Source organism: Mixophyes fleayi, chromosome 1 (genome assembly GCF_038048845.1).
Source record: "Mixophyes fleayi isolate aMixFle1 chromosome 1, aMixFle1.hap1, whole genome shotgun sequence".
In the NCBI taxonomy this organism is placed as follows: domain Eukaryota; kingdom Metazoa; phylum Chordata; class Amphibia; order Anura; family Limnodynastidae; genus Mixophyes; species Mixophyes fleayi.
Genome location: NC_134402.1, coordinates 96,745,464 through 96,763,564, shown reverse-complemented (window position 1 = coordinate 96,763,564; position 18,101 = coordinate 96,745,464). Strand labels below are relative to the sequence as shown.

Sequence of the window (18,101 nt, the reverse complement as noted above, 5' to 3'; positions counted from 1 at the left end):
ATTAAGATGGTCATGAGGACTCCATTACTACCTCTCCACAGAGATCAATTATCTCTTTGTGTGCTTCTGTCTCTTCTCCATTCGCTTGTCAAAATTAGAGCAGATTAGAGACGGGATAAAATAATGTTCCTGTACAAACCTTCCCTTTCAGCCTTATTAGCCACCACACTCATTTGGTGATCTTGATCTCTGTGTTCCAACAGCTAAGCCCAAATCTATGCATGCAGCTGTGATGGGTGAAGATAATGTTGTCAATCAGACTCTATACCACAGTGAGCCACAATCACAGTCAGCAGAGGCAGGGAAGGCCCATGTCTAGTGTGCAGTATATGTGTAAAAATGTTTAAAGTACTTTGAAGACTACAGGCACCTGGATATTGTGTAATTGAGGCTTTCACTTTTTAAGAAATATTCTCAGCACACAGGACCACATGGGTGGCGAGTAATGTAGTTGGAAGATTACCAGCGGCACAGACTAATAGCAGCATCTTCATTACTTATTTCTGGGCATGATCAGATGTTTTAGCATCACAAGCACTGAATTATTGGCCAAACAGCCTGATATTGCATGGGGAGCCAACTTAGTCGCAGACTAAGGGGCATATTCAATTGATGGCGGGATCGCCGAAAATCGTGCGCTCAAAAAATATTACCATTATTACGGTAATATCTCGCTGGATTTCAGCTCGCAGCTCCCTGAGCTGCGAGCTGAAATCCAGCGAGTAAATTACCGTATTAACGATTTTTGGCGATCCCGCTGTCAATTGAATATGCCCATAAGAATCTGGATGTGCAATAACTTTGTCAAAACACATTTTTGATATAAATTATATATCCATAACAGACTGATGGAAATAATGGCAAATAACTAAAAGGTAACAACTAATTGACACTTCTGATTGTACTATCACAAATGATGCAGCTGCTACCTCTGCAACCATGATTTATATGCCACTGGGGGTGCTAATACAACATACATGTTTAATATTTTTATTATACCGAAATGTCGATGCAGTTCCCCTTTATTAAATCTAGGATTCACAGGGGAAAATATGTATTGTTTTATGTTTATGTAGTATATAGTTTAACCAAAACGAAAATACTTTTTAATTTAATATATTTTATTTTTTTTCACCTTCCCATCATTTTACAAATAAGACACTTACCAACATGGTAAAAAAAAAAAATATTTTGCAATGTTACCATTTGTAACATATGGTTTTGGCATAAGTGTTTAACAGTGTAATTCCATAGCACAAATTCTGTTACAGGTAAGGCTCAAATACATAATGTTAACAAACTATAGGTGATTTCTTTAGATTTAACACAAATGTAAGTGCTACAATTTTTGCATACAAAAAAAACCTTAAAGATGTTTCATGCAATTTTTTTTCTTTTTACTTAGATTGTAAACATATCAGATGCATAAAAATTATTACTTGAAAATAAAAAGCAATCGTATTTTAAAGACCAAAAAAATGTTATTGCAACAGTGTGTTAGTAGATGCCATATTTCATGGATGATGCTTCTGATATATCTATTTCTATGACCAAACAGGAAATAATACAAGTTCTATATGAATAAAATGGAGAGCGATTAAAAGAATCATATTAGTAAGGGAGAGAAAACATAAGGACACAGGGGAGGTATTTACTAAAGATGTATGTTTTACACCATCATGGCAGATCTTTCTTCACTCTCAATGCCTCAATTTCCTAATTAATTTAGGGTAAAACGATATATATATATATAAAAAAATATTTTTAACAAATATTTTTTCCTAATCTGATAGAATGTATTCATTTGATAGTGAATGTAAATCTTTCACAATCGAGTACAATTAATACATTTAATAAATCTGCCCAACAGACTTCCCTTCCCAATTTTGCATCAATCCTGTGTGTACATTTCTGCTCTCCCATCTAGGCACCTGCAGAGACATTGTACAATATATTGACAGTCTGCAAAAAAATAAGTTTGCAGTATTTGTCAGTAAACAAAGCTGAGAATATTAACTTCTGACACTCTTTTGTGCTACTTACAAATACAATTCAGCACATCAATGTTTTGGGTCCTAAACAGACTACATAGTCCCTTATTTCTACTCTCTACCCACGTTTTTATGCCAATTCTTTGAATTACATTAATATGTGCAAGTAAGAAATGTAGATTGTCATTACATTTTTAAAAAAGTTGTCAATAAAAAATATTTGAAAGGTTTTAAAAAACAAAAAAAGTAAAACAAATATTATTGTAAGCCATTAGCTTCTACACCTTGAAAATGAGGAAAAAAAGGAAATATACAGTATTTTGGTCATATTTCAAAACAAACATGGTTTATGTTTAGAAAGTATAAACAGGAACAATAGCTCGCAACATATTGTTTACTATTACAATAAAGGTACTTTTTATAGTTGTGCTTTTTCATTTGTTTCTATAGAAAACGTGTAGAATTATACCATTTTACAACAGCCTGTTATGAAAGTTACTTTTATAATGCAATTAAATGTTTTCATTGTTATGTGTTTTACAATATTGTGAATGAAGCAATAGTTCATTTATTTTATGTTTATTTGTTATGTTTATTATGCTTTATGTTTATTTAATTTAATGTTAGTGCATTGAATAAACTCAGAAATATTTACATTTACTGAAGGGGTGTTATAATTAATCAAATATGACCTCTATATACAGAAAATAGAGCCGCCTGTTCTTCGAGAACACCCCATACCTCACTTACTGACAAAAACTGCAGGCAGAACGAGCGCAGTGCAAGTTCATCTATATCTCTCAATATATCACTATGGGTCAGTTTTCATAAGCTCTATTGTAGATTGGGATCCGTTCTAAAGTAAAACTCCATCCAAGACTTAGGGCTAGATTTACTAAGCTGCGGGTTTGATAAAGTGGGGATGTTGCCTATAGCAACCAATCGAATTCTAGCTTTCATTTATTTAGTACCTTCTACAAAATGACAGCTAGAATCTGATTGGTTGCTATAGGCAACATCCCCACTTTTTCAAACCCGCAGCTTAGTAAATCTAGCCCTTAAACTTTAGTTCCGGGTAGAGTGGTGTTAATGAAACACTTCTCTCTGAACCATTTGTATGAATAGGAGTTCATAGGGGAGGGGCATTAACATCAATGTTTAGTGCTTGGAAAGGCTGCCTAAAGCTGGGTACACACTACAGAAAATTACTGATTTCTTTAATGATTTTACCAACAATTGAAAGTCCAGATGAGCATGCAGATTTATGTGTACACACCTACATGATCTAAGTTCAGATCTGCGCTCATCATCCGTCATAACCATCTGCTGAAAAGATTGTGACTCTATGGGGCCAATTCAATTGCGCCAAGGATAACGTAGCATAAACAGTATTACCGTTGTTACGGTAATTTTAGCCTGGATTTCATCTCGCAGCTCAGGGAGCCGCGAGTAAAAATCCACCATTGAAATTACCGTATTATGGGTAATTATGCGCAGTTTAACCGTATTAACGGTAATACTGTTAACGCTACGTTATCCTCGGCGCAATTGAATTGGCCCCTATATAGATCTGCCTACACTGCTGGTCGTGAGTGCATATACACTTCAGAATTTGGCTGACATCATTCCATCGCTGATCATGATTATTAGCAAGTTTATAAAACCAAATCAAATGATAGGATGAGCTTTGATACGATAAAACCAGATCGTGGGAGCGTACACACTAATGCAATATCTTGTCAGAGTGTAAGTAAGTAACCATAACTGAATGACACTTCACCCAAAAATTCATTTTAGTTTGGGTGGAGTTATTTTTAAAAATGGTCACTCTTGCAATATTAACATGTCTGAAAACACTACTCCTTCCCTACAATGATCAGTACTATATCTTCATTCCCTTCCTTAATACATGCCACAAATCTGTATCATACAGATATTATTTTATTTCTAAAGCATAAAGTTATTTGTGCATTCTTGAAAACGTTTAACCTCCCACTGTTGGGAGTTGGTGTATATATTCCAAAGCTGTGAGAGCAGAAAAAATAAATTGCAGAAACTCAGACAGCCTGAAGATCTGTGCTCCGCTCTCCACAAGCAGTAGTATATGTCACCATGATAAATGCAGGCTATAAAAGGTATCGTAGCTCTATGTTGATGTTTTATTCAACTTGAAACATACAATATTGATGCCATATAAATACCCAATCTAGTGTGGCGTTTTGATTTTATAAAGTCTATAAAACCTTCCTAGCAAAGCTAAGTATAAATGATATTGATACATTGTTGAAGATAATTCAGCCTCAACGCACATATATGGTAATAGAGGTGTGGGATCTAATTTCTGTAATGCATGAGACAAAGGATTTTCCAGATAATATACACATTTGGAATACCATTTTTAAAATATACTAAATTACATATAGAAATTATCTCTGGCTTTCCCCCCACTTACCCTGGCATATCTCTCCTCACCAAATTGTTTAGTTGTGTTCCTCATAGATAGTGTCCATGGAAGGAAACATATGATGATCATGTTTGTGTATATGACATAACCACTAATTACTTATTATTTTTCTCTCTTGGTTTCAGAATTTGTAGTTTTCTAGCTAAAAAATGCCATATCTGTACACCATACATTACATTTTCCCCAAAATATATAGAAAACAATTGTATCATTACATTTTGTGCTAGTTCAAGTAAATGTGACACAATGTTTTCACTTTCTTGTTTCATGAGGTCCTTTGGTCATTTTAATCATTCATTGGTACAACTTTAATTCCATGAGCATTGATGTACGTGAGCAGAATTTTAGCCCTCCTCTCTATTACGTCAATGAGCTTTTCAATGCCATTACGTCCCCCTTGACTTTCCCAGAAGGTCTTGTCCAGAAAAAATGACTGGAGGAGTTTTTCCCGTAGTCTATGACTTTTTAGCACTGACACAGCAGATTCAGGAAACCTGAAAATACAAGGGAAGATGAACTTTTATCTAATTAATCAGAATATTTAGACATACCTATTTGTGCCAATGGGTTTAGAAGGCTAAACACTGCTTGAAAAGTGCAAACACTTCATTCACTTGTTGACTTAAATCCATAAATAAATTGATTGCAGTCAATCTATTTTGATTTTTACAAGGCCTGTGAATGGCAGTCTACCGTTGCTGTGCAGGATACTTACAAATGCACAATGGTATACATGCAATACTTCCCCTTTTACATTAGGTAAACGATGTAGCTTGCACCAGTGGTTGATTTGGCCCTCAATCACCGGCTTCCACTTAAGTTTAGACATAAAATCAAACAAAACATAACAATTATAAATTCCTTTAGATAATGTGAAACAAGCTTTTGAACAAATGTACTGCAAAACTATAATTGAGAATATGAAAGACGAGGGTCAGGGGGGAAAGGGTGATGACCATTTTTAACGAACATGGCATAGCTACAGATTAACTGGATTTTATATACCAACTAGGCCCAGCAGGTGGATCGCACATCAGTTCTCCTCTGTCCACTTTAAAGCGCAACAGAACAGAATCACATCCAGTGTCTCTGAGTGTATACTCCAGGGCACTCATTAGCTCTCTACACATGCTTTTAAGGTCAACCTGCCCATTCTTGTAGAATGAGTCAGTTCACTATCACTAATGGCCCACTGTCAGTTGTCTGTACGAGAACGGCAAATAGTACTGGGTAAAGGAGCATTTTAGTTAGTTCCTTTAAGATGAACTTTACCATATTGTTTGAGGTTGTGTGAATAAGTTTGTGGATCCCGAAACTGCCAGAATTGTATTAATCCAAACTAGGGCTCAACTTATTTGTGCACCAAAATGAAAGGGAATATGGGCTTAAACGGTGGTATCAAATGCATCAAAAATATGGTGATAAATTTAACATTTTTTCTGCAGAATACGTATGCCTAATATCATGTTTCCATGTCTTGAATGAGATATCTGTCAGCAATGTGATCCTTATAGCTTTTTAAGAAGATCATTAATCCCCAAGTTACTCCCCATACATTATTAGATTGGATTTTGCATATATGTACTGGCTCAGGTTTAAGGAAAGACATCGTATTTTACATATATTGTAAATGTATCAACAAATACACATTCATTAAATTAATTATGGCAATACTCACTCTTTTATTCCTTCCAGCAGTTTAAAATCCAAATTATCTTCACTTCTATCAAAATATCCTTTGTTATTAATAAAAACCAAGTGCCTAGGGTCATTCTTCTTTTCTACTATGTGTGTCAGGTCAATATTATGAGGGTCGTCACATTTCAAGTGTAACCCTTCTTGCACACATGTGTCCTCTTTTCGAGGTCTGAAGCCGCAGCAGTGTTTATCAAGACGAGTGTAGACCTGCACGGAAAGATAACATTCAATGAAATTGATAGATATAAACGATGCTTTCATAACCCATATGCCAGGGACATAAGCTGTTCATGGTATTTATAATAATTTTTCATAATGGGTTTGCTTGCATAATTGCTGTGGAAAAATAGTCAGTATGACACTACACTTAGAACAGGGAACATTGCAAACTATTCATCATTAATATCATGCATATTGCTAAAAATATATTTTAAATGTTACTTCCGAGGGCATCGACATTAGATCTTTTAACAGTGCTATGCATATAATTTGCAAAACATCAGCTATATTTATATATTATTATTATTATTATTACTTTTATGAACTTGTGGTGCACAGCGCCATCTGTAGGCAGAATTCATTATTAAACTCTGATAAGTTCCTAGCACCTTGCTACACCTGACACTTACAGAAGTCAGTTCTCTATAGATCTTTCAGAAAAGTAGTTGCTAAATTATCTTTGGACTGCACTTCTAGCAGCTAAGGCAAATATTTTACGATTTGCAAAGTATATCCAGATACGAGTGAGGGTTAGGAGAGAAAACACAATAATTCCTGCACAATCTGGCATCATTTTACAAAACAAAAAAATTATCACAACATTCACACTTATAGATTTAGCAAGAGTTAAACTATCAATTAACACCGGCTTAACTTCATTCATGTAACATGCATTAACCTTTACAGAAACATATCAGATTGTACTATCAAGGTATTGCATCTCTTAAAGCCTAAATAACTTCCACCTATAACGTCAAGTTTCAATTACTTTTATTTACATGCATCACCCTTTTCTACCACCAGATGGCAATACTGAACAATCTAACTGCGCATGCTTGCACATTGTTATCTGTTCACATTACTGAAAGTCTCTGCATGCGCATTCATAAGAAAAGTAGTGTACTGTAAATATGGCAATGCCCATGTTATGCACTTTTGTGTCCTACGGTACTAACAGTAGCGCATGCTGTATGCCAGTCTTCTCTGTATAGCAGACATTATTTCAAGTTCGTTCAGTGGGACACGGTACAGACACCCACTTTTGCCACATGCACCTTATGGCACCTAAAAGACACTTAAGGCCTGACTTTACAGTTGGACATAAGTATGCATCTCTGCACATTCCATTGACATGGTGTATTTTTTTCTGTGTTGATGATTATAATTTGTGATATGCTGTCATATTTTTGTCTGTGTGTGTGTGTGTGTGTGTGTGTGTATGTTAGGGAATTTAGACTGTAAGCCCCAATGGGGCAGGGACTGATGTGAGTGAGTTCTCTGTACAGCGCTGTGGAACTAGTGGCACCATATAAATAAATGGTGATGAAGGTGATGATGATGATATTTTTCCCTAGGGATTGTGTCCCACTGTGACAGGGGGACCCCACGTTGTTTGCCTGTTACAACCTGACCAGCCCCAGCCTGTCATTGTCTGTTACTGGTGCGGTGTGGGGGTACACTTCGCTGTCTGTCCCCCCATATTGGCAAAACCCAGCACTGGCTATGAGCGCTGGTGCTTAGTTTAATTTGGGAGAGGGGGTGACTTATTTTTATTTACTTTTAATTATACATTAAAACGCCAATAATCATCAAGTTGATAATGATGACTGGTATGTGGCTGCATCAAGATACACTTAAAACATGCTTAAAACATATCTTGAGGTGCTTAAACCATATCTTCATGTAGATACATTTAATGCACTATGCTGAGTATCTTAAGATACAAATAACATAAATGCGCCATTTTACAGGTATGTTTTGGGCGCAAATGTATCCAACTCTACATGAGGCCCTTAATGAATAGTATCTTTGATTGTAATTAAGACACTTTTGTTACACAGATCATCCACAATAATAAAACCACTGACAAGTGAAGTGAAGTGAATAAAATTGATTATTTTGTTACAATGGACCTCCCAAGGGGGGTGGGATATATTAGGCAGCAAGTGAGCAGTCAGTTCTTGAAATGGAATTGTTGGAAGGAGGAAAAATGGGCAAGCGTAAGGATCTGAGTGACACAAGTGGAACGCAAGTTTGCGTTCTAAATACTGAACTTCCTGTCAGTGGAACGCACATGCGTTCCACAGCAGAACTTAACGGCTGAAGCATCAAACTCTGGTAAGTTAAAATCTCTCTCTCTCTTCAGCCCTTAAGCGGAACTTAAGGGCTGAAGGCAGGTAACGGGCAGCTGCTGCGCCCCCTTGGCTTTGTGCCCTGGGCGAAGGCACCGCCCGCACCACCCTCGTTACGTTACTGTCCTAGATCAACTTTAAATTTCAGTGTAAAAATAAAGCTATCAAATATGTGTGCACTACATGAAAAAAAAAACCAGCCACTATTTAACTTATGTGAAAAATAATAAACTAATTTGCCACTCTTGCATTATAATATGGTTTTGTCCAGGAGAAAACTTACTCCTTTTTTTGCCTTACTTTACTTAATGCATCAGGCCCATATAGTCCATTAGACAGCTTACACTCTAGTGGAAGTAGGGACACACACACACTGTGGGGCATGAACAGAACTGTTTGATCAGATTAAATGCCTTTCAGGTATCAACAAAAAAAAGGCATGTGCAGCTGCTCTCAGTACAACTGGAGTATATTTACAGTATAAACACACTGTATAAAAGAGCTTATTCTCTAGTATATATATATATATTTATTAACCTTTAGTTATATAGCATTACTATATCACACAGTGCTTTACATAGGATGCTTAATCATTCATACCAGTCAGTATACTGTACTGTTCTACTGTAATAATAATTCATTTGAACATCAATGTGTGAACATACAAACAGCATGTGTTGGAAAAGCTGGAATGCACGTCCATCCTTTTTTATTTAAGGGCACAATAATGAATTTTGGTTCAGGGTATGGCCAAAGTAAAGTAATGAATCTACTCAGTGTGCAGTCATGGAATGCCATTTGTTGCACGTTACAGAAGGCTTAAACAAGGAGCAGTGAGAATAAATAACTGCACATTAAATCTTAATTTAATGCTTGCTGTATCTGTAGATTGAATTGTGAATTTGATGTGAAGTAATCTAGCCCTTTTACTTTAGACATCCATCCCTGCTTATATGTTTATCATATATACAGAAAAATACAGATGGAAAGAAAATTACTGTTAATTTACATTTTTCATTTTGTTAATTTGAAAAGAATGAATCACACGTAGATTCGGGACATTCCCCACAAAAACAATCGGGAAAATGACTGATGTAAGTTTCCTGCTTAGTCCAGACCACCACCCTGGCAACGCTATGTTTAGTTTGGAGAACATTAAAGCCACTGCTAAATATAGGTTTTAAGCCAGACAGAACAAGGTCTTTTCCTAGTTGATGAGGCAGCCTGCCACAACCACAACCATTCGCTCATCCACTGTCCGAAGTCAATTCGCTCTATAACAAACAACAACCAGGTTCACTTCACATAAAAATATCTTTATTATACTGACACCAGTGCTTGTCTCATATAACTGTGAGACTGTCAGAGACAAGACATTATGGGGTCATTAACCAAGCAAAGTAATAAGGAACGCAGCATTTCTCCCAAATGTCCCTGCTTTAGATGGAATTGTCCCAAAAACTCCTAATCCTCTTGGTCCATTAATATTGCCCCTCTTCTGGGTCAGATGTATAGACTCCAAAAACATACTGGTAGGTTAATTGGCTGTTAATAAATTGACCCTTGTCTGTGTGTGTGTGTGTGTGTGTGTGTGTGTGTGTGTGTGTGTGTGTGTGTTTGGGAATTTAGACTGTAAGCCCCAATGGGGCAGGGACTGATGTAAGTGAGCTCTCTGTACAGCGCTGCGGAATTAGTGGCGCTATATAAATAAATGGTGATGATGATGATGATAGTGTCCCTGATATATAGTGGCTGAGACACCACCTCTGACATAGTGGAAAAATCTGTCTAGTGTGCAGCTTAAATGCTCATTCCTGGTAAAAGATAAATACCTAAATGGAATCTCATTTAAATATCCATTCCCATAAAACAAAATGTAATGTTTGCATTTGTGTGCAAAACCAGTCATATTATTAAGCATATTCCCTTTTCCATTTTAATGACCTTAATCAACCCTTGTTAGGCAGGTCTGGCCATTATCTTGGGCAAATAATTGTTTATGATTCAACTGATGTGATCTTACACTGCTAATATTTATGGGTCTCAACAACAGGTATAATGGACACATGCAAATCTAGTGTTTATTGCTCCTCAGATTTGTGCTATTATTTGAGCCTTGTCTAGAAAAAAAAGACTGCTCCATTGGCTTTTTATTTATATCAGTTTTTGTGTGTACTACAGTATCTCACTACACTTCTGTCGTCCTCCCTCAGACCTGCAGCTGGTTCTGTGAGCTGGGTGGAATCCTCATTATACTCCTCCTTGTTTCTCACCATTCCCCAGGTAAGGACACTAGTTCCCTTATTCCCTAGAGGCCAGTTGCACACCTGGAGAAATTGTAGAAGCGTAATACTCCCTTGTTTGGTAAGCTGCTGTGCCTATTAAAAAATCATTTTTGTTGTTTGCTAAAGATAAAGCAGTAATAGTATTATGTATATACAGTATACTCTCTTGTATGTAGATATTCTGGCAGATGCACTCTTATACATATGTAGATGCAGGTAGGTTCTAATATATGCAGCACGTCCGTAAAGTACTTCGTTTTTGTGGGCACAGACTCCTATTATACATAGGGAGACTTCTGTCACCTTCTTATATGCTTTAGGACTTATATCTTATGTTAGGATTGCAGCGACTACTTTCTGTGTCTGCTCCGTATCAGGTGTCAGTGAAGAGTCGGCGCAAAAGCCGAAGTATCAGTTATCTGGTATGGCCGAACATGCGCAGTAGCGCACATTGAATGTTCACAGGCAGCCATAGCATCAGGGGACGGAGCAAAGCGCTCCTATACTAACAATTCTTACAGAAAATATATTCTAAAATAAACGTTATAATAAACAAATTTGCTTAAAAGTGATGAAAATCCCAGACCACATGAAATAGGATGGTATCCCAGGATTGGATTGAGCATCGTGTGATCATCTCAAAAGAAAAATATGTTTGCAGAATAAAATATCTATAATTCTGATTTTCTGATATCTGGATTCTGATTTTTGAGCCACACCTGCAACTGTTACGTGATGTGTTTAAAAAAAGGTAACGATCGAGATTATTTACATAGCATATGAAAACTATTGCTTAGAACAACTGTGTATTGATCTTTTTTAAAAAAGCATACAAACCTCTAGTAAAAAATGTTTCACTAAGTACAACATCTACAACATAAACATGGAATTTAGAACCATAAGTTTAGTGTATTAATATTTACCAGGCTAAAATTAGGTAGCGATAACTCATTAGTTAATAAATCACTTCTGTTCTGTTTAGCTTTCATGTGTCTGTAACTTATTAGCTCTTAAATCAATGTTTGTCTCACAATCAAAAAGGCTGAGATGCAATTGGGTTACTAGAAATTCACAAACTGTTCCTAGACCTGGGGAATGTGACTGGGAGGTGAGGAATGCTTTAAATATTGACCAATGTTACACATTACACATACTGAGGTGTCACAGCTAGTTATGTGAACACTAGGACAGAACAAAATGTCATTATATGCACAGAACATTGCATATTAAGCATAAAAATATATGCAGAACATGCTTCAATGTGAATAATACTTAAATGTTGCTTATTAGTAGGTGTTCTCCATGTAAAAGATATGTCCGAGAGAGGCTTTCCTCTAAAATTGTATTGTATACAATACAGCACCGCCGCGGATGCTGGATAGTACAGGGGCACTTCTTTAGCGGAGGGGAGGGGTTTCTGGAGACCCAGAAACCCCCCCCCCCTGCGTGCGCCACTGGGCAGGGCCAGGATGACGCGATGTGAATCATGTCACTAAGGCCCTCAAGTCACTAAGGAAGTGACAGAAATTGGGAGGATGCGCTGCTCCCCCGGGAGTCCGGGAGAACTCCCAGACATTCTGGAGTCTCCTGGATATTCCGGGAGAATAGGGAACTATGATATTGCACTTATGTGACTGGAGAACATCTCTAAACAGGGGCAGACCATTGCATCAACAGGCCCCATAGCAAAATTTGGGTAGAGGCTGGCGATGCCATTCTCGCCTCAATATCGGTAGGCCTCTTCTGAGCCTGTCTGGTCCAGCACATGTGCAGGCCACATATAAGAGGTCTCCATTCTGCTCCACTGAGAGCAGGGCAGGGGCCTTGGGGGGAGCGGGGAGACACCTCACCCTGAGACCTGTAGCTGCACCCCTTATTGCTATGCATCTGTCTCTAAGTCCCCCTTGTTTGACCATTTGAAATTTTGGAGGCTTGTCTTAAAAGACTCAGAAAAAAACATTTCAACTGTTTTAAACAGTCACTGGAGGAGACATAAAGACGGTAAACTACTACTAACATGTATACGCATATGACAGACCAAGTTTATAAGACAATAGTAAAGATATTTTATTTTTCTGACTTACTTTGACCAGGGATTAAAAAGGTAACTCTCTCACTATTTTTCCCACTCACTTTACTTAGTTGTTGACAGGGTGTATAACATGAAAAGCAGACACCTATTAATAAGCTGACATGTATTCTGAAGTGTGACACGCACAAAACTATTTCTAAAAGACTTGTACTATGTTTGGGGTCAATCTAATCCTCACAGGACTTTATATTACATTCCAGGCATAGCATAGTCACAAAAGGAGAGTTATGTGTGCTATTGACACAAAAGGAGCCATTACAGTAGTGAGCCATCCTATTTTTATCTTCTGAATTCTTTCTCTGCAAATGCATTATTGCACAAGAATACACCCTGTGCTACCAATAAGACAATATAATTCCACTTACTCATTCCTATGTTGCTAATAAGATACAATTAAAATACATGCTGTGATCCTTTGTAAATATAATAATTACATTGTACAGTGCAAAGCATCAGATTCATTCTCAGATGATACAGTACCTACAATTCTGCTCTGCAATGGTGAATTTAAAACCCACTGATTATTCTAACAATATATTTTTCAATACTATAATTTCCATAGCACAGCTTAGGTTTGGCTGTTAGTAGTGTATTGGGTACATTTAAGTTAAGATTTAAAGTGGACCTAAAGTATCACCATGAATTACCATTCTGCTACTCAACACCAGAAACTATCCATTATATTATGATAACAATTTGTTCAAAAAATGCTTGCTAAAAAGAATGACTGTCCCAACATCATTTGTTGGTGGTGGATAGAAGTCATCATTTTACACACATAGGGCCTGATTCATCAAGGAACATAAGTGCTGATGTTGGGCATGATTCATTAACAAAAGCAGGGCAAGAAAATGAGTAAGTTTTCTCCTGGACAATACCATGTTACAATGCAAGGGGTGCATATTAGTTTATTATTTTACAAATAAGTTAAATGCTGGCTGCTTTTTCAAGTAGCACAAAAATACTTGATAGCTTTATTTTTACACTGAAATTTAAAGTTGATTTAGGACATGCCCTACTCCAACTATAAATCTGTACCCACATTATAAATTTACCTCCCCCTCCAGGAGGTAAATGGCAACATGGTTTTGCCAAAGTGTCTCTAGTCACAATTATTTTATAAATATTGTCAGCAGTTTGATTTTCTTGTTGAGTATTGGCCATTATCAGAGAGAGTTAATAATATATATTTGTATTGCCTCATCATCATCATCATCATCACCATTTATTTATATAGCGCCACTGATTCCGCAGCGCTGTACAGAGAACTCACTCACATCAGTCCCTGCCCCATTGGAGCTTACAGTCTAAATTCCTTAACATACACACACAGAAAGAGAGAGAAACTCGCAGCCAATTAACCTACTAATATGTTTTTCGAGTGTGGGAGGAAACCGGAGCACCTGGAGGAAACCCATGCAAACACGGGGAGAACATACAAACTCCACACAGATAAGGCCATGGTCGGGAATTGAACTCATGACCCCAGTGCTGTGAGGCAGAAGTGCTAACCACTTAGCCATCGTGCTAACCACAAGTCAACCTGGTCGGGAAGTACTTGTACCGAGACTAATAGCTTATTGCCTGTATAATTGTTGTTTTTAAAATAATATGTGTGTGCATTTTCTTGAAGTGTGAAGCGTATCTCAGCTGCTTCCGATTAGGAGACCAATTGAAGGATAAGACCCAAACCTACTTGTCTTATTTAAGGAAGGATTGAATGGAGAGAGCTCCACGGTCTTTGATAAAGTCTGATTGTTACAGATGAAACACATCATACATCTGCTAAACATTCGCTGCTGAGACTGCTTTACATGTAATACCTGGGACTCGTTATACATGTGGGCTATTGGATTCTTTTATTATCTTCTGATTATATTTATTGATATACCCGAGTTGGCAGCATTACTGCAGGAGGTGGAACTAAAGTGTGCTATCAAATGCATACGTGTTTTACTCTGAGATGACTGCTGTCTGAGAGCACCCAGACGGAGCGTCAGGTGATTTAACTAAATACCATTGCATCTAAAAGGAGCGTGTAGCTCCATATGTTACTGCTTACCCTCGGCCGACTGCTGCTTTTAAACACCCTTTCAGAAGGGTATATGTATATGAAGAGAGGATTATCCAGTACTATTTCTATTTCAGAGACTGGTTTATTAATACCCGGGTATTATGGACATTGCATATTATTGATTTGTAACATATGAATATTTATCTTTTGGTTTTTATGTACTATTTTATTATCGTGCACTATCTAATATTTAGGCTAATAAACATTTTTGGTTGTGGTTCTCCAAGTGCCAGCATGACCTGGCTGCCATGCATGCCCACACTGTTTATGGCACCTTGGCAAGGCTGGGACTTGTAGTTCCATGTAGTTTTTTAACATTATAATCGCCGATATTACCCTACACCCACTGCCCAGGGGTGTAGAAAGAGCCCTAGTGCTTTCAGCACTGGGATGGTTCTTCCTAGAGGGGGGCCCGCTAATTTTTTTTCGGTGAACCCCACTCCTAGGGAATCCAGCCCAGCGCTGAACAGCCTGGGATTGGTATGTCAATATGGCAGAGGGACCCCTGCCGCGTGTCCCCCTGCTATAGTGCCAACCAACCCGGCTGGTTTGCCTAGTGCTGGTTATGTGAAAATCAGGGGGACCCAAGCAAATTTTTCACCGATATTTACACAACCAGCTTTTTTTTTTTTTTTTTTTTAACATTTCTCTATTTTTAAACTTTTGACAGCTGCCGGACCTCCGGCTCTATAGACAGACAGTGTAACAGTGATGTGTTTACTAATCGCGCAGCTAGCAAACACAGGAGAGTTTGATAAACGCAGGAGAGTTTGAAATCGCAGCAAAATACATCTGGTGAATTGGGAACTAAAATCGCAGGCTATCACCCGCGATTTTCCGCAATTTTAAATAATCGGACCTTGATACATTCACCCCCTGGAATTAATGCCATTAAAGTAACTTATAAAGTAGCTTATATACTCTGGGAAAAAAGGGAAGCCATTCAGTAATGTAGAAATCGTGAAATAATTAATTGTCGAAGTTGTAGGATGCTTAGACCCCAATAACGTTTCAAAGTACAAACAACTGCTTATTTCACGGAGAACCATAACTGATGAGCAGCATGAATTAGCCTTCAAGGTAACAGAACAACGTCTTGCATTACTCAAAAAGGAAAATATATATTATTCAATCTCTTTAGATGACTGAATTGATACTACTGACTTGGCGCAGGTTTTATACTTCATTTGGGCCATAACAGAAGATTTTCTTTGCTACAAAGAGTAACTCGCTTTGGGCACTCTTACAAGCAGACCACGTGGGAATAGATATCGTCAACACCTTTCAAGATAAATGTCATAAAGTAGAACTGAATTCGGTACATTTAGTGAGTGTATGTACAGACGGTGCACCTTGCATGATAGGAAAACATAAAGGGTTTATTGTACAGATAAATAAAGTATTAACATATCCAGATGCTCTTATTTATTTTCATTGAATCTTGAATCAGCAAAATCTCTGTGCTAAAGCTACTATTTTAAGTGACACTTTGCAACAAGTTATAAGTATTCTTAACTGTATTCATGCAAATGTAACACGGCATCGTCAGTTTGGTAACAGGCTAAAGGTGGACAATGAGGTATTCAGTGTGGATTTACCGTATCATTCTAAAGTGTGTTGCCTATCGCAGGGACAGGTGTTAGCCAAAATTTTATTTCTGCAAGGACAGATAGTTACATTTTGTGAAGAACAGAATCAGCAATGTGAATTATTGAAAGAGGACTGCTATAGGAATGCTGGATTTCTGTGTGATATCATGTCAAATCAAAACAACTTCAATATTTCTTTGCAAGACAAAACTAAGTCTATATATGATATGTACAAGCATTTTTTCAAAACACTTCTTCTTCAAAAGGAAATTTTGGATGAACATTTTCCCCAGTTGGCAAAGGTCATTGATGAGCCGGATGATATATGCGAATCATTTGAATAATACGCAGCTGTTATAGACTTATTAATTGGAGAATACAATTAAAAGGTCACAACCTCACCTAGCTGATATCACCAAGGCCCTGTAAAGAACTACAGATGGAATTGATTGAGCTCTTAGTACATGGCATTCTAAAGTCATTATTTGATGCTAAGAAATATCCAACTGAAATATGGAAAAATGCAGTAGAATACCCACGCCTTCGACAACATGCCCAGAAAAAACTTTCTTGCTTATCAACCACTTATTGCTGCAAATCTACATTCTCCTACCTAACCCAAATCAAGATGCACTTAAGGTCACAAATGATGGATACCCATCTAGAGGATCAGCTGAAACTGTGGTCCTCCATGTTGCGCCAAATATTCAAATGCTTTCCATCAAAAAGCAGCCAAAACAAAGTCATTAAAAGATTAGTTAATTCTAAAGTTAACAAATTGTTTTAATTTATTTGAAATTAGTAAGTACGTAGTAGTTAAATTTTTACAAAATAATGTGCATTTTTTTTAGTATATCTAATTGAAGTTTCTTGATTGCGGCCTTATTTGATTACAGCTAAATTAATGTGTCATTCCAACATGAAAAGGTCCCCTACCCTTGGTATAGTCATATATATAGCATGGACTCAAGCCCTCATTTGAAAATGTTTTAACTTTTAATTAATCATTCATGCCCCACACCCATCGCCCTAGGGGTGTGGGAAGAAATCTAGGGGTAAACGTATCAAGCCGTGAGTTTCCGGCAGGTTTGAAAAGTGGAGATTTTGCCTATAGCCACCAATCAGATTATAACTATCATTTTGTAGAATGTACTAAATAAATGATAACTAGAATCTGATTGGTTGCTATAGGCAACATCTTCACTTTTCAAACCCACTGTAAACTTGCAGCTTATACATTTAACCCTAAGTGCTTGTACTCCCTAGGGAATCTGGCCCGTGCTGACCAGCCTAGGGTTGGTTTGGTATTATGGCAGGGGGACCACACGCTGTGGGTTTGTTGGCTATACTGCCACCAGCCCAAGGTGGCAAAGCTGATAATAGTAAATTCTAAGGGACCCCCTACATTTTGCCCCCACACTTCCCAGACTCTACATAAGGCCCTTAGTGTGTTTACCAGAGCAATGATCTCTATAATGACAGGTGCATGGTACGTAGGGCATGACTTTTTTATCTAGTGTGTATGAGGCTTTTACTGTATGAAATAAAAACAAATAT

The 18,101-nt window shown here is 37.3% G+C and overlaps 1 protein-coding gene across 1 annotated transcript in view; it reads right to left on the bottom strand.

Annotated features, from left to right (window-relative positions):
• Positions 1 to 1,103: 1,103 nt before the first annotated feature.
• The window catches only part of GASK1B (golgi associated kinase 1B), a 57,916-nt gene continuing 40,918 nt past the window's right edge, over positions 1,104 to 18,101 (bottom strand). The window contains exons 3-4 of the mRNA XM_075198227.1: positions 6,134 to 6,360; positions 1,104 to 4,949 (exon numbers count right to left, since the gene is read on the bottom strand). Of these exons, the coding sequence (XP_075054328.1) occupies positions 4,742 to 4,949; positions 6,134 to 6,360 (435 nt within the window). The 3' untranslated portion in view covers positions 1,104 to 4,741. The remainder of the gene's footprint in view (positions 4,950 to 6,133; positions 6,361 to 18,101) is intronic.